This window comes from Pholis gunnellus (genome assembly GCF_910591455.1).
Source record: "Pholis gunnellus genome assembly, chromosome: 14".
Taxonomy (NCBI): Eukaryota; Metazoa; Chordata; class Actinopteri; order Perciformes; family Pholidae; genus Pholis; species Pholis gunnellus.
In genome coordinates, this window is record NC_136541.1 from 21232687 (window position 1) to 21255780 (window position 23094).

The 23094-nt window shown below is 39.4% G+C and overlaps 1 protein-coding gene across 1 annotated transcript; it reads left to right on the plus strand.

Annotated features, from left to right (window-relative positions):
- Positions 1–1416: 1416 nt before the first annotated feature.
- Positions 1417–22516, plus strand: LOC306706123 (dual specificity protein phosphatase CDC14AB-like; the record flags this gene model as incomplete). The annotated part of the gene is made up of 14 exons (XM_079173033.1): positions 1417–1462; positions 2750–2840; positions 7504–7579; positions 7780–7872; positions 7978–8057; positions 10991–11057; positions 11327–11389; positions 14200–14287; positions 14511–14741; positions 14900–15038; positions 16738–16945; positions 17153–17226; positions 22104–22244; positions 22474–22516. The coding sequence occupies 14 exons, from the start codon at positions 1417–1419 to the stop codon at positions 22514–22516; spliced, it is 1440 nt and encodes a 479-aa protein (XP_079029159.1).
- Positions 22517–23094: the final 578 nt, after the last annotated feature.

Genomic DNA, 23094 nt, shown 5'->3' on the forward strand with positions numbered 1-23094 from the left:
TCTGTGAGGATGTGGGCTCAACAGTCACTGACCTCCCACTCCTGGGTTTGCCAGAAGTCTTATTTCATCCATCTTATTTTCCTGGGAACATCAGACAGCCAGGAGTATGCTGGGTAGTGGCTTCCATCTCGGCTCTCCTCCCTCTCCTCCCTGGGGCAGTTTGGTGGCGTTTGGTCGGGCAGGTCTGTCTGGTTGGTGGGCCGTCACAGAAGTCAGTATGATAAAAGGAAATAGGTAAATACATCAGTCTCTTGTTGTTGCTTTGAAAGAGTTTCTTTTTGACATAGAAGTGAGATGTTCATCCCCAAGTGCTTTCTGTGTACAGTTTTGACACAATGAGCCAAAGTCCACAACACGTGCGAAGCAAAAAAAGCTTTTGTATGGCACTTTATAGGCAGGGTGTAAATGTTTTTGGTTTTTACATTTCGACAAAGAGGGCCCTAGTTTCAGAAACACCTACCGTATTACCACCATCGCAAACAAAGTGTGATATAACTTCAGATTTAGATGTCCCCATGTGAATCTCCCAGCTCAGCCGGGTGATCGGGGAGCTTAGAAATTTGGCACCCAGGCTTGGTTCCACACCCTTGAATGACAGGAGCAAACTACATTCCTCAGGCCAGACAAGTCAATCTGCAGTGTTTCTAAATGAGTCCTGTGATACACTGTAGGACACTGTAAGTCTTACTATAGTAAATCTAAAGAAAATATACGAGAGGGACTAAATACCATAAAATAATGGTTATACCGGCGCACTGGTAGGCAGGGAAAAATAATTAAAATATAGAAATAAAAAAATGTAAGGACATTTACATAACAGTAAATCAGGGATTACAGCAATATACAACGGGCACTGTTTCATCCATTAATGAGTCCACCATGGCTTTAGCCAACCGATCTGTGTGCTCGCGCATGCGCGTGCGCGTGTCCGTGTCTGTGTGAAACCACTGACGTGCAGAGCAGTAGAGAGATTAGCGCTCAATCTGACTCTGGGCGGTTTGGTGCGTGTCCTCAACTCTCCGACTGTTTGCTGGAATATTCCGGGAAACGTTTTATATGAAGACGCTTATCAATGATTTTGAGTGGAACAATTCAGTTCAAACAGTAAATAGTCATCTGAGGGAGACGAGGTGAATGTTGGGTTTTGTTGACTTCGGATAGTTTTTACGCGTGTGGATCATTCTGTACTTTTAACAGTCTGTCGAAGTGTAAATATCACTTTATTTAGAATCGGGCGTTTTTAACTCCAAGTACTGACAGGCTGATCAAAGCTGAAGGACAGACCTGGTATTTTATACACAACTCGTGATTTTCCGGAAACATCTCAAGAGACTCTAATTCATATAGAATAGAACATTAGCAGCAAATTATTTTGGAACGGAGATCTTTTTACCGGAATCACATGTTAAATGTCAAATGGCAGAAGATAACGAACAGTACAATGCTTCAGAATTCATTAAAGGTAAGTTACATAATTTAATGAGTAATAATCTAATATAATCAACTGTAAAGTTTGTTGTGGACACTATTATACCAACATCCATCCTGTGAGGTTAAGATGATGTTAACTTTAATCAGCTAATAAATTCAACATGAACTTTGAGACTTCCATTGGAAAACATGATATTTATAGATACCATATTTATTAAAAACATGTATAAACTGTCGAGTAACTAAAGAGTCACACGAGGGTCTATATCACGTTGATAACTTAAAAGAAAAATACCACTTACAGTAGATTATAATAACTGCACTAGAAGCACAGATTCCCGTTGATATAGTATTCAAATACGTTCAAATACATTGATTCTCTAAAACAGAGCTAAAGCAATGGGAAATTACTTATTGTAGTTTGGCCTGCTAACCAGTGCAGTGACCGTGACACACAGCTCATGGATACATCTGAGGGAGCCTTCTTTAGAACCCTTTTAAAGCCTAACTGACACAATTTGCATAAGTGTGCATATTTGTTGAGTTAGTGTGCACATTTGTTGAGTTAGTGTGCATATTTGTTGAGTAAGTGTGCATATTTGTTGAGTAAGTATATTTGTTGAGTTAGTGTGCACATTTGTTGAGTAAGTATATTTGTTGAGTAAGTGTGCACATTTGTTGAGTTAGTGTGCACATGTGTTGAGTAAGTGTGCACATTTGTTGAGTTAGTGTGCACATTTGTTGAGTTAGTGTGCACATTTGTTGAGTTAGTGTGCACATTTGTTGAGTAAGTGTGCACATTTGTTGAGTAAATGTGCGCATTTGTTGAGTTAGTGTGCACATTTGTTGAGTAAGTGTGCACATTTGTTGAGTCAGTGTGCACATTTGTTGAGTAAGTATATTTGTTGAGTTAGTGTGCACATTTGTTGAGTAAGTGTGCATATTTGTTGACTTAGTGTGCACATTTGTTGAGTAAGTGTGAGTTACATTTTCTAAAGATACCATTATCCCTGACACATAAACATCCATAAGTCGGCTTGGAAAGTTCAAAAAGACGTTCCTTATGACTTTAAAACTTCATCACATTTAAAAGTAACCCAGTGGTAGTTGTCTGTACATCCATGAGTACCTTGCAAACTAAAGGAATCAATATTTCTCTATGTGATCCAGGGCTTATTGAACAGCATGGCTTGCTCCGTTTCTGACATAAAACCAAAACTGTCTGTGTTCCACCTAAACATACAGCACCGATCATAATTCGGTGTTATCTGTCTGCTTGTCCTCCTGTCTGTCTGTGTGTGTTTGTTGTTCACCACAGACCGGCTGTACTTTGCCACTCTACATGTCAAACCAAAGAATACAGCCAACACACACTACTTCAGCACTGACGAGGAGGTCATATATGAGAGGTAAGTCTCTGTGATGAGTCGCTGGATCAAATTAACAATACCAGAGATCAGGCCGCCACAGAAATCTCAACAAGAATGGAGCCCTGTGGAACCCCACATATTAGACTGGCTTTGTTTGAATAACAACCTTTGTTTGTGTTAAAGGTTGTTATTCAAACAAAGCCAGTCTAATATGTGGGGTTCCACAGGGCTCCATTCTTGGACCATTATTATTCCTTATTTATATTAATGATTTGTCTAATGTGTCAAAAAGCCTTTTTCCGATAATGTTTGCAGATGACACAACCCTACTTCTTTCTCATTCAAATTTCAATTCACTGATTATGGATGTTAATGCTGGTTTAACTGCCTATGCTACATGGTTCAAATTAAATAAACTATCTTTGAATATCAAAAAATCTAATTTCATTATTTTCAGTGGCAAAAAATCTTACTCTAAGGATTTATCTAAAATTAAAATTGAATCTGTTGAGATGCCTCAAGTGTCATCTACAAAATTCCTAGGAGTTATTATTGATGAGAGTTTAAGTTGGAGTAAACAGATTGACTGTGTTAGTAGAAAAATAAACAAATCTATTGGAATAATAAGTAGGGTTAGACATCTTGTCTCTGCAGACTGTCTACTTATTCTTTATTACAGTATCATTTATCCTTATCTTTCATATTGTAATATAGTTTGGGCAAGTACTTTCCCTACTTCTCTGCAAAATATGTTGGTCCTCCAGAAACGTTTTGTTAGGATCGCAACCCGATCACAGTCACACTCATCTTCTGTTCCTCTATTTCGGAAATTGCAGATTCTCAATATTTATAACATCAACACTTCCCAAACTTGTGTTTTCATTTATAAGATACTTTCAGGTGAAGGGAATATTCCTGATCATTTCAAGACTTACTACAAATTTAATTCACAGGTTCACTCATACTCAACTCGCCAATCTTCACATCTTCATCCTCCTAAATTACTGACTAGCAGAGGTCAATTTTCAATAAGGTTCAGGGGAACCAAATTATGGAATGACTTTTCCCACTTAACTAAAAAATGTCTCTCTGTAAAATGTTTCAAAAGGTGCCTAAAAGAACATCTAACTGCGGTCTTGTAACAGTCTTTTATGTATTATTGTTCATGTCTTTCTTGTTTTGGCTGCTACATTACATTTGCAGTTGTTTTACTCATAGGGACTTGTATTGCCATTGCTTATGAGTTACTGCAGGTGTATAATCCAACATCACTGAACAAACACAGGACAATGCTCACTCTCACATCCACACACATGCTCGCACACACTTGACACAATTACATTATTTTTTATCTTATCTTTCATTCTTTCTTCCTTTCTTTCGTTGTAATGTAATGTCTTATTCATACTTTATGTTTGTAATTTTGTAAAATTTCAATATTATATAGGTGGAGGCTTCAAATAAGCCCAGTTGGCTTTCTGCCTCCTCCTGCACTGTGATATTCATTTATCTCTGTTATGTTTGTTTGTTTTGAATTTCATTGTTTGAATTGTGCAAATAAAAAAAAAAAAAAAAAAAAAAACGCCACGAAATGCAAGGCAGTGGGACAGAAACACGATAATGGCAAATGGCAGATGCCCTTATCTAGATATGGTGACACAGCAGTGCTCCAAAACAGTAAAGGGTGTACAATGACTCAAAATATTAGTTATAGATGCCTGATAGACCGTGTTGGAAATTATCTTTTTCTTCCAACATCCATAGTGGCTGGTGGACTCTCAATTCTTCCTGCCACTCGTACTTTTTAGCAGCCACCATTTTGTAATCGCACTTGTGTGTGTAACTATGTTTTGTGTAAAGTTTGTCTTGCTTTTAAAAAAAAAAAACGAATACACATTTATTCGATAAAAAAGTATCATTTAATATGTATTCACTTACGGTTATCCATTTTCAATTCTCTCTCTCTCTGTCACAACACACCCATAAGCACACACACACACACACACACACACACACACACACACACACACACACACACACACACACACACACACACACACACACACACACACATACATTTATTGAATTATTTTTCTTAACTAGGTTCGTCCCATTGAGATCAAATATCTTTTACAAGGGAGACTTGGCCAAGATGAAAAGTCATATCACCCCTCTCCTGAAAGAGCTGAACATTTTAATATTTGAACGGTTTCTTTAGCTTAAAGAAATGTCAGCAGTAGTGATATTTGTTGTAGTAGTAGTAGTAGAAGTTGTAGTAGAAGTATTATAAGTAGTAGAAGTATTAGTAGCATTAGAATAAGTGTGTGTGTGGGGGGGTCCTCTAAAAGTATCCAAGACCTGAATGACTGTATGAGTGACACACAGAGAGATCAAGGGAAAGAAGTGTATGTGCGCGTGAGTCAAAGGCCAAAGACAAATATTTTTTTCACAAGATTCTGAAGCTGCTCTTCACTCTAGTGGTGACATCACGCACTCTAAGCTGCGCAATACACACCCATTATAAAGGCAGAAAAGGACTGAAAAAATCAATAAAAGTTAAAATGGGACAGTTCAAAAAGTATAAAATATATCAAAAAGCTTATAACATACAATAGTAGCTCAGGGGTTTCTCAACATTTTAAAGTTGAAATGGTCTGTAGCTGAAAGTATGAGGAAGTAGAAGGATTTGAAAGTTGAAAAAGTTTAAGAGGATTTGAAAATATTCTCCATAGAAATCCCATTCAAAAGAAAATTGCTTAAAGCTTAATAATTCAAAAAGTTTAAAGATTAGAAATATGAAGAGTCATAGCAGACATGAGCTGAAAGAGCTGAACATTTTGATATTTGAATGGTTTCTGTAGCTTAAAAAGTGTGGAAGGAGATAAGTGCCAAAATACGTACGGAAGAAATATAAAACGGCAGAATAAAGATTTGAAGAACAACAAAGCTTAACAGCATTCCAACAAAAAAGAGAAACAGGATAACAATATTTGGAATGCTTAACAGCATTCCAACAATGATCAGATAAAACATTTGCACACAGACATCTTGGACTAGATTTCACCATTGTTTAAAACTCGTTTTGGCTGAAGATCAGTCTCTAGATAGTTCCATGTAGTTGCATGAATCTAAAAGCTTTCTTTCTCAATTCATTCTGACTTTGGGAACAACAAAAATGCAAACGGAGAATGTAATTTTCTCATTTCAAATTTAAAACTTTATATGTCGGTGATTTTCCACAGTTTTTGGAGCTCCCTGGCGAAGGCCCCAGGTCAGTGGCAAATCGGCTCGGTGCTCACACATTGGCACTCGAGCACTATGCATGAACTATTCAAAAACATGAGCCGAGAGTAGTGAAAAGAGGTGAAAAAGGGTTGAAATAATAACAGTTAATATGTGGAAAAACTAAAATATTTCCAATAATATATTCTTTATTGCTGACATCCAGGTTGCTCAGCAATACAGTCCACTAACAACTGAAAACAACAGCATGGCTGTTACCACTAACTCTGCATCACATTACATTCAAATTGTGGGGCAGACTCCTCCTCCCAAAACACAAAACACATACAAACCTGTACATAGGGCCTATTTAAATTCTTTTTGGAGCCGATAAACACGTCCGTTTTGTTGGGTTTCTTTTGTATTTTTTTCTTCCTCAAGATATGTTCAATTTGCCATGAAGTAAAAGTTCCCTTTTAAGTAGGAAGTATCCCTTTCTAATTTCTTAATACAATTAATATTGAACATATCATTTTGTAATATGATATAACACCAGCACCGCAAACCCCCTCAAAAATACAGTAATATAATATAATTCTACGATTATATATCACCCACCCCTGGTCTCATATCACAGATTCAGTATTCAGTCAGGAACACTCTCGTTATAGATTTTAACCATTTATTGCAACAAATGGAATACAGTTAAACTTGGCGATAATTGCTCCGCTCTTTGAATGCTCCCCGGATTAGCCAGCAGCTACTGAGCTAAGACCGGGAGCACGAGCAATAACCCCCCTGGGTTTACAGGACAGAGGTACATTTTTTAAATACATTTCAAACATTTGCCAGAAGATGAACTAACAAAGAGGTGGAGGCTGGGGTGGAGGAGGCGAAGCTTTGCCAGCAGTGTGGTCTGTAGCAGCGTAGATGTAGAATGAATCAGTGAGAAGGAAGCCATATTTAAATAAACCTCCGTGAAGTGAGAGTGGGCTGTGATTGGTGCGTGGCCGATCGGAAGCTATGATTCAATCGGCTGGCTGTCAGCTGGTTACAGCTGGGGCGTATAACTTCCGTGTCCTGCATGAATTTACGCTAGCTTCATTTGTATCGATATATTTCCCTAATTGTCTCAGATGTAGCAAAAGCCTCAGAGAGGTCTATGAACTGAGAAAGACAGCACTGCATGTTATCTCGGGGTTCGGTTGTATCGTTCATGACTTTCATGGCAGCAGTCAAAGTACTATGTTTTTCTGACTGAAATGTAGATAGTATAGAGTTGGTGGCCGGGTACTGACCAGTGATTCAAGCCCCTCAGCTCGGCAGTAATAGCTTTAGAGTAGAATAGTTTTATTCGGTGAAATTTTGTTTAGACACACATGAAATACATGAAATTATAAAAACATTTTATTTGATTATGTCTGATTTCAGGGCGTGTTGGATGACACAACACATTCATCTGTTTCTTTATGTGTTGCAGTTTCTATGCAGACTTTGGGCCGCTCAACCTGGCCATGCTGTACAGATACTGCTGCAAAGTCATAATGAAGCTCAAGGTAACAGACTTTACATGCAAGAGAGAACTCATCACATACCTGTAATAGCCACAGCCAAATTACCCACTTTCTTAAGTTGACATAAAGCTCTGTGATGTAAATTCATTGTCTACATTACATGGACTTTGGGCAATAAAAAACTTGTGTGGTTTTGTTGTTACTGATTTTTCATCAGATAATGATATTTTTTGTCCCTTCAGTCCTTCACGATGTCTAGAAAGAAACTGGTCCACTATACCAGTTATGACCAGAAGAAGAGAGCAAATGCTGCTCTTCTCATCGGTGCCTATGCTGTAAGTATTCTATATTTGTTCATTTATCCTTCTATTCATCCTTTTACTTTATCTGTCTGTCCTTTAGTCCATTATTAATAATGTAGTATAACCTCTTCCCTATAGGTGATTTATTTGAAAAGAAACCCAGAAGAAGTCTACAGAACTCTGATCTCAGGAAACAACACATGCTACCTGCCATTCAGGTAGGACTAAACACACACAAACACACAATTGTCATTCTGGTAGCCCCAGGTCAAGGATTCAAGGATTCAAGGATTCAAGGATCATTTATTGTCATTATCCAACACAGGGCTACACCACGAAATGCAGTTGTAGCCCTTTTTCAACACAAGACAAACATGACAAACTAAACTAAAACAGTGATGCATTCCTGTAGTGCATTTTTTGAGTTTGCATTAGGAGGAATGTAAACAGCAGCAATAAAACAATTCTCTGGGCAGATAATATGGCCGACATCTTAACATAAAAAATTAAAGATGAGGAAAACATGTTTGAGCACCAAGCATCATGATGTCCACCTCCTCTGGTCCCACCAGAGTCCTGCTCTCTGTCCTGCAGTCCGCCCGTCAAGTAAAACTTGATCCGGGATGAACGATGGAACCGGGTCTATCAGACACCCAGCAGTCGGCTGGGTAGTTTAGTAGCATCAGGTCTTAGCTGGGTTAGCTTAGCTTCCATCTTGGCTCTCCTCCCTCTCCTCCCTGGTCACTCTGTGTTATACAGACATGGAACAGATGATGGCAGCCTATCCGTGGACCATCCCCAAGTCTCCGGTAGCTCTGTCTCAGGAGTTGGGTGTGATTAGCACATCGTCCCCTCTGGGCCATCCTCTATAGGCTTGGCTCCTGAGAGGGACAGGCTGAGGAGAGCTCGACTGTCTGTGCAGGTTGTGCAGTGCAGGCCATCCAGGCGGCAAGAGTGGGATCGCTATTGTTACAAGGTAAAGTGGTCAAGGTTCCAACACTGGTGCCAAGAAAGGAGGCTAGATCCCCTGTCTTGTGCTGTTGGGTCTATTCTCTCCTTTTTACAGTGTTTGGTTGATAGAGGGCTGTCTCATGCCACTGGGTTTTGGCAACAGACCGGTCTTTGACCACCCTCTCAAAGCCCAGTAATCCGCTCCTTCTCTCCACAATTGAAAGTACTTTAGTCCTTGGTAAAGTGGCTCTTGGATCTACTGGAGCCCTCATCTCTGAAGGCGTTATCATACAAGGCGGCTTTGCTGCTGGCACTGGTGACTCATGGGTCGTTGGGCAAGACACTTAACCCCAAATTGCTCCTGTAGTAGTGCCATCGGTGTGTGAATGGTTAACTAGCCCTGATGGATGGTGGCACCTTCGTAGCCTGCCATCAGTGTATGAATGGGTGTGAATGGGTGAATTCCATGTAGTGTTAAAGCAATGTGAGTGGTAGGAAGACTAGAAAGATGCTATACAAGTACAAGTACAAGTCCATTTACCATATAACCTTTACCACTGCCCTCAGCTAAGAGAGTGTTTAAACTAACAGCACTGTTGGTGCACTCAAGCTGCTTGCTTCGTGCTGACTGTAGCGGGGCTAAGGGAGGCAAAGTTACATCTGCTTTGCATAATTTCTGCATTGGCATGTTATGCTGAATGCACAGCCCCCATCAGACACACTGAACAGCTGCTTATGTGCTTCAGGGTGGGGCTTGTAATGCCCTGTCCAAGAAACGCCTGATGGAATGGCTTTGTGAGTGCACTTCCCAAGTCTATAGGCAGGGTACAGAGACACTCCCACTTCAGTTTACGTAAGTCAATTTTATTAGAGCCAGTCTTTATGCTGTCCAGCGGCTGAGGGTCACTTCATATTTAAAGGACCAGTATGTAGGATTTTGTTGCATGTAATGGTAAAAACTGTAGAAACCTGGTAGTTTAACATGGACAACATGGAGTTATGAAGGGCTTATTCTAAGATAACAAAAACACAACAGTTCTTAGTTTCAGGTTATCATACACTAATGGAAACAGATTCACGAACACTATGTTCCATTTCTGCCAATTGACACAGACCTTTAACAGATATGAGAGGAGTATACATTTTTTTCATCTCTCTCTCAATAAGGAAGCAAATGGGCATTTCCAAAATGCAAACTTCATACTCAACTTCTATTTATTTCCAGTTCACATCCCCAATAGAGTCTCATACACTTTACAGTTAAATACTGTATAAACACCAGACACACAACTCACATTACATGTAAACACACACACACACATATTTGTGTTGTGCAAAATATCATGTATGTGTATGTTTTTTTTGCAAAGATTCTGCAGCTCTAAACCACTGATATGAAAATGATTTGATATTTTGGTCATATTTTGCAATGCCTTAAATTTGCATTCTCTCTAGTGTCCACCAGGGGGCGACTCCTCTGGTTGTATAGAAGTCTATGAGAAAATGACTACTTCTCTCTTGATTTATTACCTCAGTAAACATTGTAAACATGAGTTTATGGTCTCAATCTCTAGTTTCAAGTCTTCTTCAATGCAGCATGATGTTCATTTAGTAAATGATGGTCCATTTAGAGTCAAACAGACCATAAAGCAGGATGTGATTCAACCCTTTCAAAGTGTGTTTTCAGTTAATGAAAATGTATTAATTAAATAATATTTAGATTGCCTTGTAATGTTTTATTCGGCGTTTGGTTGTACTTAGCTCCAACCTCTCGTGTAGTTTCTGGTTGCAAAAAGCCAAGATGGCGACAGGAACAAACCAACATGGCGACGGCCTAATGCCAAACTTGAGGTTAAAAACGTCAGTCCACAAACCACTGGGTGACATCATGGCGACTACTTCCACTTCTTATTCACAGTCTATGATTGCAACTTTGCTTTTGACTAGAAATGTTATAGTAAACTGCTATAATTACATTTATCTGCATTGCACTAAAATACAATTGCAAAAAGTATAAATAGTATAAATATAAATATCTATTCTTTCTTGTTGGCCATCCACCTAGTTGTGTTGTGTTCTGACAGGCTAATTTTGACCAACACAACAACATGATGAACAGAGTCAATATCAGTGTATAAAAAAGCAGCCACCACTAGTAAACTGACCTTGCTGTGTTCACATGTGCATGTGTGTCCTGCAGGGACGCAGCAGTGGGAGAGTGCTTCTTCAACCTTACTCTCCTCGATTGCTTACAAGGAATACGGAAGGTAAACAACCACAACAACATAAACCGCAGTGACTTAAGTTAGTAAATTGAGTAGGCACAGACACGCAGACTCGTTATCAGTGATTAGTCAACGATGTGTCAGCTTAAGTTTATCCAGTCACCCGAGGAAACAATTCTAACCCCCTGTTGTTATATCATATTTGACCGATAAGCTATTCTGATATACAGTATAGGATAATACAACATTTGTCCTGACTACTAGGGATTATCGTTCTCACTGAAGTTTAACTCTCTCTCTCTCTCCTCCAGGCATTACAGCATGGTTTCTTTGACTTTGAAACTTTTGATGTGGAGGAATATGAACATTATGAGGTGAGGGCACACAGACACTAGTAACTATCATCAACTCACACAGACCCATGCATAACAGTTGAAAGACACAATTATGGGCAATTTCATTCCATGTAACAATACAAGACAAGGAGCATTGAATGTGTTGAGACAGTGTGGGTGCACCTGCTCAGTGATCTAAGTAGAAGTCGGAGAAAAGTACTTAGCTTTGCTCGGATTGAGCAAGACCGACACAACCGACCGCCTTTGGCGCTGACAGACATATTGCCACACACACTCATTCTTACATGAACATACGCACATGCATCATTAGAACACTATGCACAATACTTCCACCCCAGCCCAAATTAAAGTTATATTCTAGCCATTTAGTTCTGTTCTTTCATAAAGTTGGAAACAGATCTGTGCAGATGTCAGAATTCAAGCAACAGAGGCCATAATATCCAGATTTTGAATCCCTAATACTGTATAGAGATAGCTACATTTCCCATAATGCAACCAGTATACTTTACCTGTTTGATAAACGCCCTCGTCTCGCATACGCCACACCCCCAGTTAGTAAGGCAGGCTTTTTGTCATGAATTTGTTCTCCAAGCCCAAGTGGAGATAACTGGTGACATCACTAAGGCCTCATTAGGGATATACCTTCCTCTTGAGCCACACGGAACATTATACAACGGTTTTCTCAAGAAGATTAGTACTCCTCATGACGAGTAGACTGACCTTTATGTGTGAAATCGCTGGTCTTACGCTTATCACGCTTGTTAATTTAGATTCCATTCCATTCTATTCCTTTCTATTACCATGTTATATTAATGTTTTCTGTCTTTTTCTTGTAATTATTTTGTAACTATTGTGCCACCTTTATTATTATTGCTGGGAGAAGTATTCAAATAATTGGCTTAACTAAAAATAGCAGTACCATATTATATAGCAGGGGTCCCTAATAGGCGGATCTGGATCTGGACCCAGACACCGTTGTATCCGGACCCAGGACCTAAAACCGATAGATAATTGAGAATTATTCAATTTTGACGGAGCGCTTCTATTTTACCGATGCAGATTTTTCAGCATTTACGGCACTTGTTCAGGAAACACACCGACCAATGCGTTGTAAATCACATCACGTGATTCAACTCAGCCAATCAAATATGAGTATTCTGACAAGTTTCCTGACTCGAGTGAGATGTACACACACTGTGACACACGGGGGAGAGACGAGGAAAGAGAATGAAGAGCAGGCGAAATGCGCGAGTCGGAGAAGTCATTTCACATGACGTTCTCCAAAAAGATAAAAGTGGTCACATAGACAAGAGTCTTTAACTAATAATGAACAAACTCTTATAGGTTAATTCTTCCCACGGACAGTTTAAAACCAGTGTTTCTCATATGTTCAGAGACCGTGGCGATTATTAAAAGCGGTAATATGAAGCGACACTATGAGACAAAGCACAACTCTTTTGAGCAAACGTACCCACTCACATCTGGAATGAATTCACAGAAAATAAACCTAAGGGCCCAATATGATCAGAATCCTGACACATGAATTCACTGTTCAATGATGTTATCAGAAAGAATCGAGCTGAAACAAGTGGTTTAATAACCACAGAGAAAGTCCCTGCACACAAATTTATCTTGTTACAAGATGAGAAAAATACAATATCGTGGCTTTTTATTGACATCACTTCACACCTGAATGAACTGAATTTAAAGCTGTAGGGCAATTCAGTGAAGTTGATTTTTCTAAAATGAATTAATTTATTTTAAGATGCACATTTTTCAAAATCTTTCTGTTATGTCCGTTATTCTTTAATTAATGAAGCCCTTATTTTACTTGAAATGAGAAGAACATTTATTTATGTATTTCTATGTATTATTTATAATCCATCCAGTTCAATTTGAAAACTGAGAATAATAATTGTTAAAATATAATTGATGTGTACTTTCTTTATTTGATTTGACAGTGGTTTACTACACAGAGACGTTACTACTACTAGGCTTCTTGAATATATATATATATATATATATATATATATATGGCACTAAATAGCGCAAGTTAGATATTATTGTAATGTTCCGGACCTTTGCCCGAGGAGATTTTCTCAATCTGGACCTTTTTTTTTAGTTAAATACCCCTGCAATATAGAATACTCTATTCCGAGTAATAATTCTGTTTTCAAAATTCTATTTGAGTAAGGTACAGATGTATTAGTAAAAGTAAAGTATCAAAAGTAAAAGTATTCATTATGCAGGATGGCATCATTATTATTGATCTTTTAAAGTAATATGTAAGTGGTACTATGATGTTGTCGATGGCCAAGGTGCAACCACTTCACATACTGTTAGGCAGTTTCATCTATAACTGCTAGTGTTTTGTTAACTGATCATGTGTTTTATATATAAATATTAAAGGAAACGTAATCGAGTTAAAAGTGCTAGTAATATTTCCCTCTGAAATGTAGCATAAAGTAGCATTAAATGGAAATACTCAAGTAAGGTTCAAGTACCTTGAATTTGTACTGAAGTACCTACCTGGGTAAATATACTTACTTACGTTCCTAAAAATATATACTGTATATAAATAATGATAATATGTTGTCTTTACACTGCGAGCCACAAGGTAGGATATGAAGGGTCATCTGCTGGATTTCCTATCCTGAACACAGAAAGCAAGAGAGCACTGTTCTTCTAGCACAGATAATGAAAGAGTGAAAGGACAATTACCAGTGCACAAGCAAATCAAACATGTGTTACATTACCTGTTATGTTACACATAGTTGGAGCACCTCAGTCACACACTGCATCTCCTCCTTTTCTGTCTGTGTTTTTAGCGAGTAGAAAACGGGGATATGAACTGGATCATTCCAGGAAAAGTTCTGGCATTCAGCAGTCCTCACCCTCACAGTAAGATAGAGAATGGTGAGTCAGACTTACATTTTTTTTAACTGAAATAATTATTTTAAGGTCAGCATGAGAATGTCATGGGTCTATTCTGATCAGAAGTCACACAGTCCACATTTTCACCATTATTACATTATTGGTTGTTATATTAGTCAGGTATAGAGTATTTGTAAATGTCTCATGGTATAAATTAAAAGTGCTATTACTCAGTTCTAAGAAATAGTAATGTTTTTTTTCACAGGTTACCCTCTCCACGCACCAGAAGCGTATTTTGATTACTTTCGCCAAAATGACGTCACAGCTGTGGTCCGTTTTAACAGGAAGTTGTATGACAGTAGGCGGTTTGAGGATGCAGGATTTGAGCACCATGACCTCTTCTTCCTCGATGGGACCTCACCGTCTGACCTCATCATCAGGCGCTTCCTGCACATATGTGAAAGTACTGAAGGAGCTGTGGCTTTGCACTGTAAAGGTAGGATTACATTTTCACAGCGAAAGATATCTAGCAGATAGGCAGAAAATAATATTATATATGTATAGAAGTGTGTTGCAAGTCACGGTGTTAAATCGTTTCTTCATTTGTTTCAAATTTGTATCTCCTGAATTTGGAAATATTTCATCCAATCACAGCTGGCCTTGGCCGTACAGGCACTCTGATTGGCTGCTACCTGATGAAGCACTTCCGGTTCACTGCAGCTGAGGCCATTGCATGGATCAGAATTTGCCGGCCTGGTTCCATCATCGGCCCCCAGCAAAACTTCTTAGAGGAGTGAGTTTCAGTCTCAATTGTGGTTCCACGATATAAATGAGATGACTTTGAGGATAATCTTTGAAAATTCTGGGACTTGTTGGTTCAGAGTGCAATGCATTGAAAGAAGCTGAATTGATGGTCCGGAGAGGATGAATCCTAATGACTTGACTTAACTTTTGGGCGTAAAAACGCCGAAACGCCGAAACGCTCCAAACGCCCCAAACGCAGAAGTTGAAATATTTGAACTTCTGCGAAAAAATCGCGTGACGCTCCAGCGCGATAGCCAATCAGCGTTGAGTTGCTCTCCCCGTCATCAGTGAAGTCCTGCTGTTGCTAAATCAGAAAATAAATGCTGTAGCCGCCATGTTCACCCAGAGCTCTACGATACCTCATATCAGTAGAGACCGGACCAAACTATGTGTAGACATGTGTATGTGTAAACCATATGGTACAAACAATGAATAGACGCTGCCGTATTTACGTCTATATGACGTTATCGTGAGTGTTGATGGAGCTGCATACAGCTGTAGTAAACAGCCGACGTGTGGCTCCTAGACACAGTGAGCTCGATGAAATCCACGGAGCTCCTCCGGACAATGTTATGATGAACCAGACATGACGCCGTTTAGTTCCCCGTGATATCTGGGACTTCCACAACACGTACTGAGCAGAAATAGAGGTTATTTTTCTACGGTTGATGGCGGACAGTTGAACAGCTTTCAGGCCGATAAGCCACGCCCCCTTTTCGGCGCGTCCAGCGCGATGGACGCGATGGACGCGATGCACGCGAATGAACACAAATAGTCCCCGGCGATGCCGGCGGCGCGATGGACGCGATGGACGCGATGAACGCGATTCGCGCCGCGTTCATCGCGTTTGGTGTGAACGCACCTTAAGATACATCTTATGGATAGAAAGGGATGAAAGGGCATGGAGAAACCCAGGATGTCACTGCACAGATGTCTGCCACCGTCATCCCTCTGAGGAGGTCCATGGCTGAGGATAAAGCTCTTGTTGGGTGCGTCTAGACGCCCTGTGGAGGCTCCATTCTGATTGCACTGTAGGCTTGTGTGACGGTGTGACACAGCCAATTAGACAAAGCCATGCCTTACGAGCACACTCTGAAATTAATGAATAGCTTCTGTGTCTGCCTTATGTTAACCGTGCGTACAACCTACCGAGACAAAGCGCACAGTGGGCAGAGTCGGTGAGACTATTCTTTTGCCTCATTCTGATGAGGCGATCTCTGCCCAGAGCCTTCTTGGCAGGACAAATGGCTGCAGCATGCACTTTAACTGTAGATGGCGCCAAATCTCTATTTACCATCGTTTGAAGGTAGGTTAAGACGAAAGGCATGGGACATGATGTGGGATCTGGGCCTCTCTCCACACACCAGCACCAAAAAGGAGAAACACACTGTAGAAAAAGGAGCTCTGCAAAGTGCACAGAGTGGTGCTCAGGGAACAACCTACAGCTCAACAACAGTAAAACAGTTAGCTTTCCTTGAGTTTCTTTCTTATTTATCTGTGGTATTGTCACTTGGTACCTCGGTTAACTTATCACAGAAAGAAAAATGATGAGTGGGTATTAAGAATTATCATTTGACAACTGCAGGAGGGTTGATAGCTTGCGGTTCAGCACAGCTCCATTACCGAAAAGACTTTTGACTGGTTTTGACTGGTCAATGAACCGTGCTGTCTGTTCCTTGTGTGTGTAGGAAACAACACAGTTTGTGGGTCCAGGGTGACGTTTATCACTCCAAACAGAAGCTCATTCAGCAAAGACTGAGTCGACGACAGCAGCTACAGCAACATCGTCAACAGCAGCAGCTTCACAGCCCTGAGGGAGGCATGTCCCACCTACTCTCCAGCATGGATGACCTATCAGTCAACACCACCCTTTACAAATCATACAGCTTGGATGAGGTGAGTATCGGAATGTTCTGGCATCTTTGTCGTTACTCCCTTGAAAATGAGGATTGTTGTAATCAAAATTATAAACAATATGGTTTATATTTACAATGTGATCAATGTGATGACTTCACATTTACTTTTTCAATTTGAAAAGTGTTTTCTTTTTATGCTGATAATATTCTCTCCCACTCATTCCTTGTGTATACTGTGTGTGTGTAGAGTCTCACTCAGGGAGACAAACTGAGAGCCCTGAAGGGAAAACGACCGCCGAGATCAACCTCCTCCTCCTCAAGGTAGAACTTGGTTGTAATTAGTTTTTTGGCCAACATTAGAGTTATAGTTTGGGTAAGGTATGTAATTGTTGCAATGCTGTTAAGCATTGTTATCCTGTTTCTTTATTGTTGGAATGCTGTTAAGCCACATTTTTTAAGCGACAGAAACCGTTCAAATATCAAAATGTTCAGCTCTTTCAGCTCAAGTGTGCTATATCTCTTCATATTTCTAATCTTTAAACTTTTTGAATTATGAAGCTTTTTGCAACTTTGTTTTGAATGGGATGTCTATGGAGAATATTTTCAAATCCTTCTGCTTCCTTATACTTTCAGCTACAGACACCATTTTAACTTTAAACTGTTGAGAAAATCCTGATCTATTGCCGCATAATTCAGCTTTTTGATGTCTTTTAAACTTTTTGAAATGTACCATTTTAACTTTTATGATTTTTTCAGTCCTTTTCTGCCTTTATAATGGGTGTGTATTGCGCAGCTTAGAGTGCGTGATGTCACCGCTAGAGTGAAGAGCAGCTTCAGATTCTTGTGAAAAAAATATTTGTCTTTTGCCTTCGACTCCACAATTTTCACTCTTCATATATATTTTTTAGTTTTTACAGTAGCTAATCCTGTTCTTCTCGTTAAAAAGTGATTGTGGAATCCCACAGATTTACACATTTGGCAAAAAATCACTTAATTGAGAGGAAAACCAACGTTTTGCTCCATTAGACTCCCATGTTAAATCTGACCACTCATTTCTCAAAGAAAGCAGACGGTACCACTTTTGTATATTGTATATGGAATCCATATTTTATTGATTAGTCTGTGATTAGGTTTTGGTATAAAGGGCATATGTTCGACAGGTAGTTTTGTTGAAAATCACTGTTCACTCTAATCTCTCACACAGGTGCTCCAATCACCAACCAGTGACACACATGCACCCAAGCACACAGGTGTTTCTATGAGCTCATTAGTGATGTTTATAAACACACAGAGGCACTGAGACACACACGCACACACGACTTGGAGATATGCGTGATGCAGCTCAGCCAATCAAATATGGGTATTCTGACATGTTTCCTGATTCCAGTGAGATGTACACACACCATGACACAAGTGGGCGAGACGAGGAAGGACTTGGCAGAGCAGGACAATAGTAACTTTAGCTGTAAATGTTAAAACATAGGACAATCTCCAAATGAGAAGGTTTGCCAGAGAGATCAGAGTGTCTGTCTGTCTCTCTACACACATGACTTGGAGGGATTGTTAGACCTCCTTTCTGTCTGTCTGTCTGTCTGTCTGTGTCTCTCCCACTCACTCAGTCCATCTAACTGTCTGTCTGCCTGTCTGTTCTCCATGAACAGGCTGCTGGCACACAGGTGTTTGTGATTAAGGTAATCAGCAATGTTGATAAACACACAGACTCACAGACACACGCGCACATACACTTCTCTCCCTCTCTCTCTCTGTGTCTCTCATTCAGTCATTCAGGGCCCTATTCCTCGTACGTGGCTAACTGAGTTAGCCGGATAATTTTCAGGATGAGATTACATAAGTGAGGCTTTTCGGTTCCTCGAAGCAAGTTTGGAAAAATCACCATAGCAACACATCCATAAGCCTGAACCTGCTCCAGAGCAGGCTTGAGCTAGATCCGCTGGATAAGCTGCCACTCCCCCAGGGAAAAGTGTCAGCTCCCTTCCTCAGAGATCCATCGATGAGGAAGCGATATTAGTCAGATTAGCGTTTTATAGGGAGAGAGTTCTTCGAGATCGCCAAGATCCGTTATCACATCATGATGACTTCCTGTACGAGCGCTATCGATTCTGCCGACAAGGAATCATTTATTTAAAGACTTTCTCGAGCCGTACATTGAACACCACACGCCATCTACTGTCTCAGACTGTATCACAGCCTCGCGCTGTGTAGCGAGTGGTTCATGTTTGTACAGTGTCGGTGACGCGGAGAACATCAGGAAAGCCGCTGCATGCCGTGCTGTTCATAAAGTTTATTTGGCGATTAAGAAACTTATGGATGTGTTCATTACATCACCATGACACATGTTGTATTGATCACCATTCTGAATAATGTTTGTGTGCTTAGTGTTTACTTGCTCCCGTGTCCTCTTGATGGCTGGTTGAACTACATGATGGTTGAAAGCACTCATAATGATATGACAGTATTATTAGTACACCATAGATATCATTATTGTAGAACATGATTAAGGTGGACTCATGATACGAATAGAGAATTACACACAATTTATTTTTACTGCTTATTATGAATAATACATACACACTGATCCGCCCATACACAGATTCACAAACGCATATTCAAACTCCTATTCTATATGGTAATCTACACATACATGTATATACACACATATATATATATAGTACATGATACATACGTGCATACACTTACATATATCCTCATAAGTATCTATTCATTGGTATCAGTTAGATTATCTTTGGGCTTGTTTTTATCTACTTATTCTGAAAGAGTTGATATCATTATTTTCGCTATAGATCTCATTGGATGATGCGTTCCATTAAGCCTACTGCCAGCAGCACATTTAAAGACATATCATCTGATTGGTTGGGGTGATGAGGCACTTAAAATTAACCTATACATTTTCCCAACACTTGCACATTTAATGACGTCTGCGATATGTTGCCATGCTTCTCGTCTAGCCCTCGCAGCGTTAGATTTCGCCATGATTATGGTCTTGAATTCTTCGTATGTGTTCATGATCATCTCCTGCTCGTCAGCGGAGTAAAAAGAGGCTCTTTCTTTGAGTTTATTTGCCGTTGTACTGTTAGAAAATCATGGTTTCGGTGATCGACGCTTCCCCCTTTTGAAGTAGGACGAGCACGCGCAACGATCCTGTTGTCTGACATCTGGTTCAAATTAACGAGACTGTTTGAGCGGATCAGCCTTTGAGGAACCGAGATAGCCTGATGTCAATCATCGAGTTAATTTAAGCTGGATAATAGGACATTTGATCGACTTAGTTCAACCACGTACGAGGAATAGGGCCCAGGTCTTGGATACTTTTAGAGGACCCCCCACACACACTTATTCTAATGCTACTAATACTTCTACTACTTATAATACTTCTACTACAACTACAACTTCTACTACTACAACAAATATCGCTACTGCTGACATTTTTTAAGCCACAGAAACCATTCAAATATTTATATATTTGTTGTAGTAGTAGTAGAAGCTGTAGTTGTTGAGCTAACGCTCCCATCATTGCCAAAGGCTTCTCAAACAAAGATGTATATGTCCAGTACAGAAATGACGGGAGCCATTTGTGGACTGTCAATCCAAGAGTATGAATCTAAAATGCAGAAAAGAGAGTAGCACTATCTCAATTGAACCTGAACGACACTACCGGTAACATCAGCGTGTGTGTATATTGCGACGTCTTCGGGCAGTAGACGTCACACTGTCAAAATTTCTTGCGAAATTTTCTAGTTAATATTATTATTCACCTAGTCTGTTTGAGTGTGTGTGAGAAATAAAGAAGAACATCTTAAATATCAAACAAGACCTTTTATTATAGGAAGTACAATAATACTCTCAGACAATATGCTCCCTGTTTACAACGGCACGCACATGCCCAGTGTAGGTGAAAGGTCATTTGATATGCATTTTTAGGATTATTATGGACCGAGATTATTTCTAAAATGGTGCTGAAAGGCTTGAGTGTACGGAGATATTGGTGTGGATGTAGCCACAGACATAAAAGTGGTACTAATCTTCTCTTCTTAGAAAGTAAGTGAATAATAATAGTAGTCATTAATAGTTCACTTTATTATCACCAGTATGACATATACTTGCATATGAAATGCGATATAATTCCTGCAAACCAAACCACAACATCACCACTTTGGATTATATTTTTACACTGCTGCTATTGCAGTTTATAGAACACCGAATAGAAAATGGATGCAGATAATATTCAATTATTAAAAATAATTTCACTTTGATTTGGCCAAATACTGTGTCAACGTATCCTTTATTATGGGACAGTGTCAGACCTAAATGCAAAACCTGGTTAACAAAGTCTGCTACTAACTGTTTCCTGTGGCTTCTTCACAATAAAAGCCACACTGTGTTTTCCTTTTAGCACTTCAAATGTAGAACAGCCGCAGTAGGATGTGCCATCAGTTCTGACAGTTCTGATTGGTGCAAAGGGAGATAATAGTAAATATAGCTATTATTTATAAAATCAAATTAGGGGATCCTTGTGTGTGTGTGTGTGTGTGTGTGTGTGTGTGTGTGTGTGTATGTGTGTGTGTGAGAGAGAAAACAACTTGAATGGCAGTGAAAACTCAGTGTATATACATTCAATGGCTATTGCAGAAAATCTACAGACAATAAATAGAATCAAATTCAATGCTTTGTAGTCCTTCTACATAGGTGTTTTCACTTATTTTCATCTGAGGGATGTGGGTGTGTACAGACTTGGTTGACATTGGTTTAATGTCCAATTTTGGTTTGCATCAAACTATTATCATTCTTATTTGTTCATTCTGATTGATGACCTCACTTAATTTCAGCACAGCTAAACATTACTTCAACTTGTGCAGAAGTTTCATTACCCCAAATGTTTTATTGTGACACATACAGTTCAGTCATGTTTTCTATGTAAGTAGCATAATGTTATACTTGTGTTTTCATAAGTCAATTGATGTGATTTGCTATATTTGTGTGTCATCAAATTCACAATATTTACTAATTTTGCATACATTCTGTAATTCCTGTTTCTATATATTTTCTGATAACATTTTTACATTATGTAGTCATGATTGTTAGGTATATTCGATGATTTAGAAAATATCAAAATGACGTATGTTCTAATCAATTGTTTGTCCTTTGTGTTTGTTATTCAGGTTAAACCTGTCCAAGGCCTCTCACGGCTCCATTCTCCCACCCCCGAAGTCCCCTAAAGACTCCATCTCCTTCCCCTCCTCTTCCTCCTCTTCTAAGAAGCTTATACGAAGCTCGTCCTCCCTCGCCACGCAGATCAAGAGGTGAGTGTCCATGTTTATGTACCATTTAAATTGCATTTTTGAAATGCAGTGCATCAAAACTATACAGCACTAAAAGCAAAATAAGCCGAAACAGGTAACTGACTATGACAACACTATTGTGCAGACATTCGTATTATTTCCCATGTCATCCTCCAGATTATATATACAGAGAATCAATGAATTGAAAGAATTATAAAGCAAATTCCTTTCTCTCTTACTCTCTCCTCAGTCCCTTCAGTCTGTTCACCACCAGGCCTGCTGCCATTCACTGACGTCACAATTTGCACAAGTTGATTCAAATGATAATGAAGTCATAAACCTGACTACCACCATGCCTTGGTTGTCTAGGCCTCAAATATTTTATCAAACTTGACAAATATTTAAATTATTTGTCTGACAAAGTAACTGCAGGGATTCACATAATCTAGAGTTTTGTAGAGTCAACTCAAAGTACAGAAGCTTATATTTCTTTACCCTGGCACCATGCATGATGATGACCACCGCTCCACTTAGCTATATTTGAACTAAAAGTATAAAAAATGACAAGCTGATAAAGGAGATATCTGCACACTTACATCTACCCCCCCACAAATCTCAAAGTGCTATGTCAGCTATGGCAAGCCAGCAGGGACATACATATTAGAAGATGGCCATGATCAGTGTAGTGTTTAGAACATCAACCAACTATACTGTTTAGGGAGAACTCTTAGTCCACAATGGATTGTGAGATAAATGGGTCGTTTACCAATCGAAAGATTGCTGGTTTCATACCTTGGCTCCATGTCGAAGTGTCCTTGGGCAAGACACTGAAGAGGTTATGAACAATAATGGTTATTAGGCAGCTCTGGAT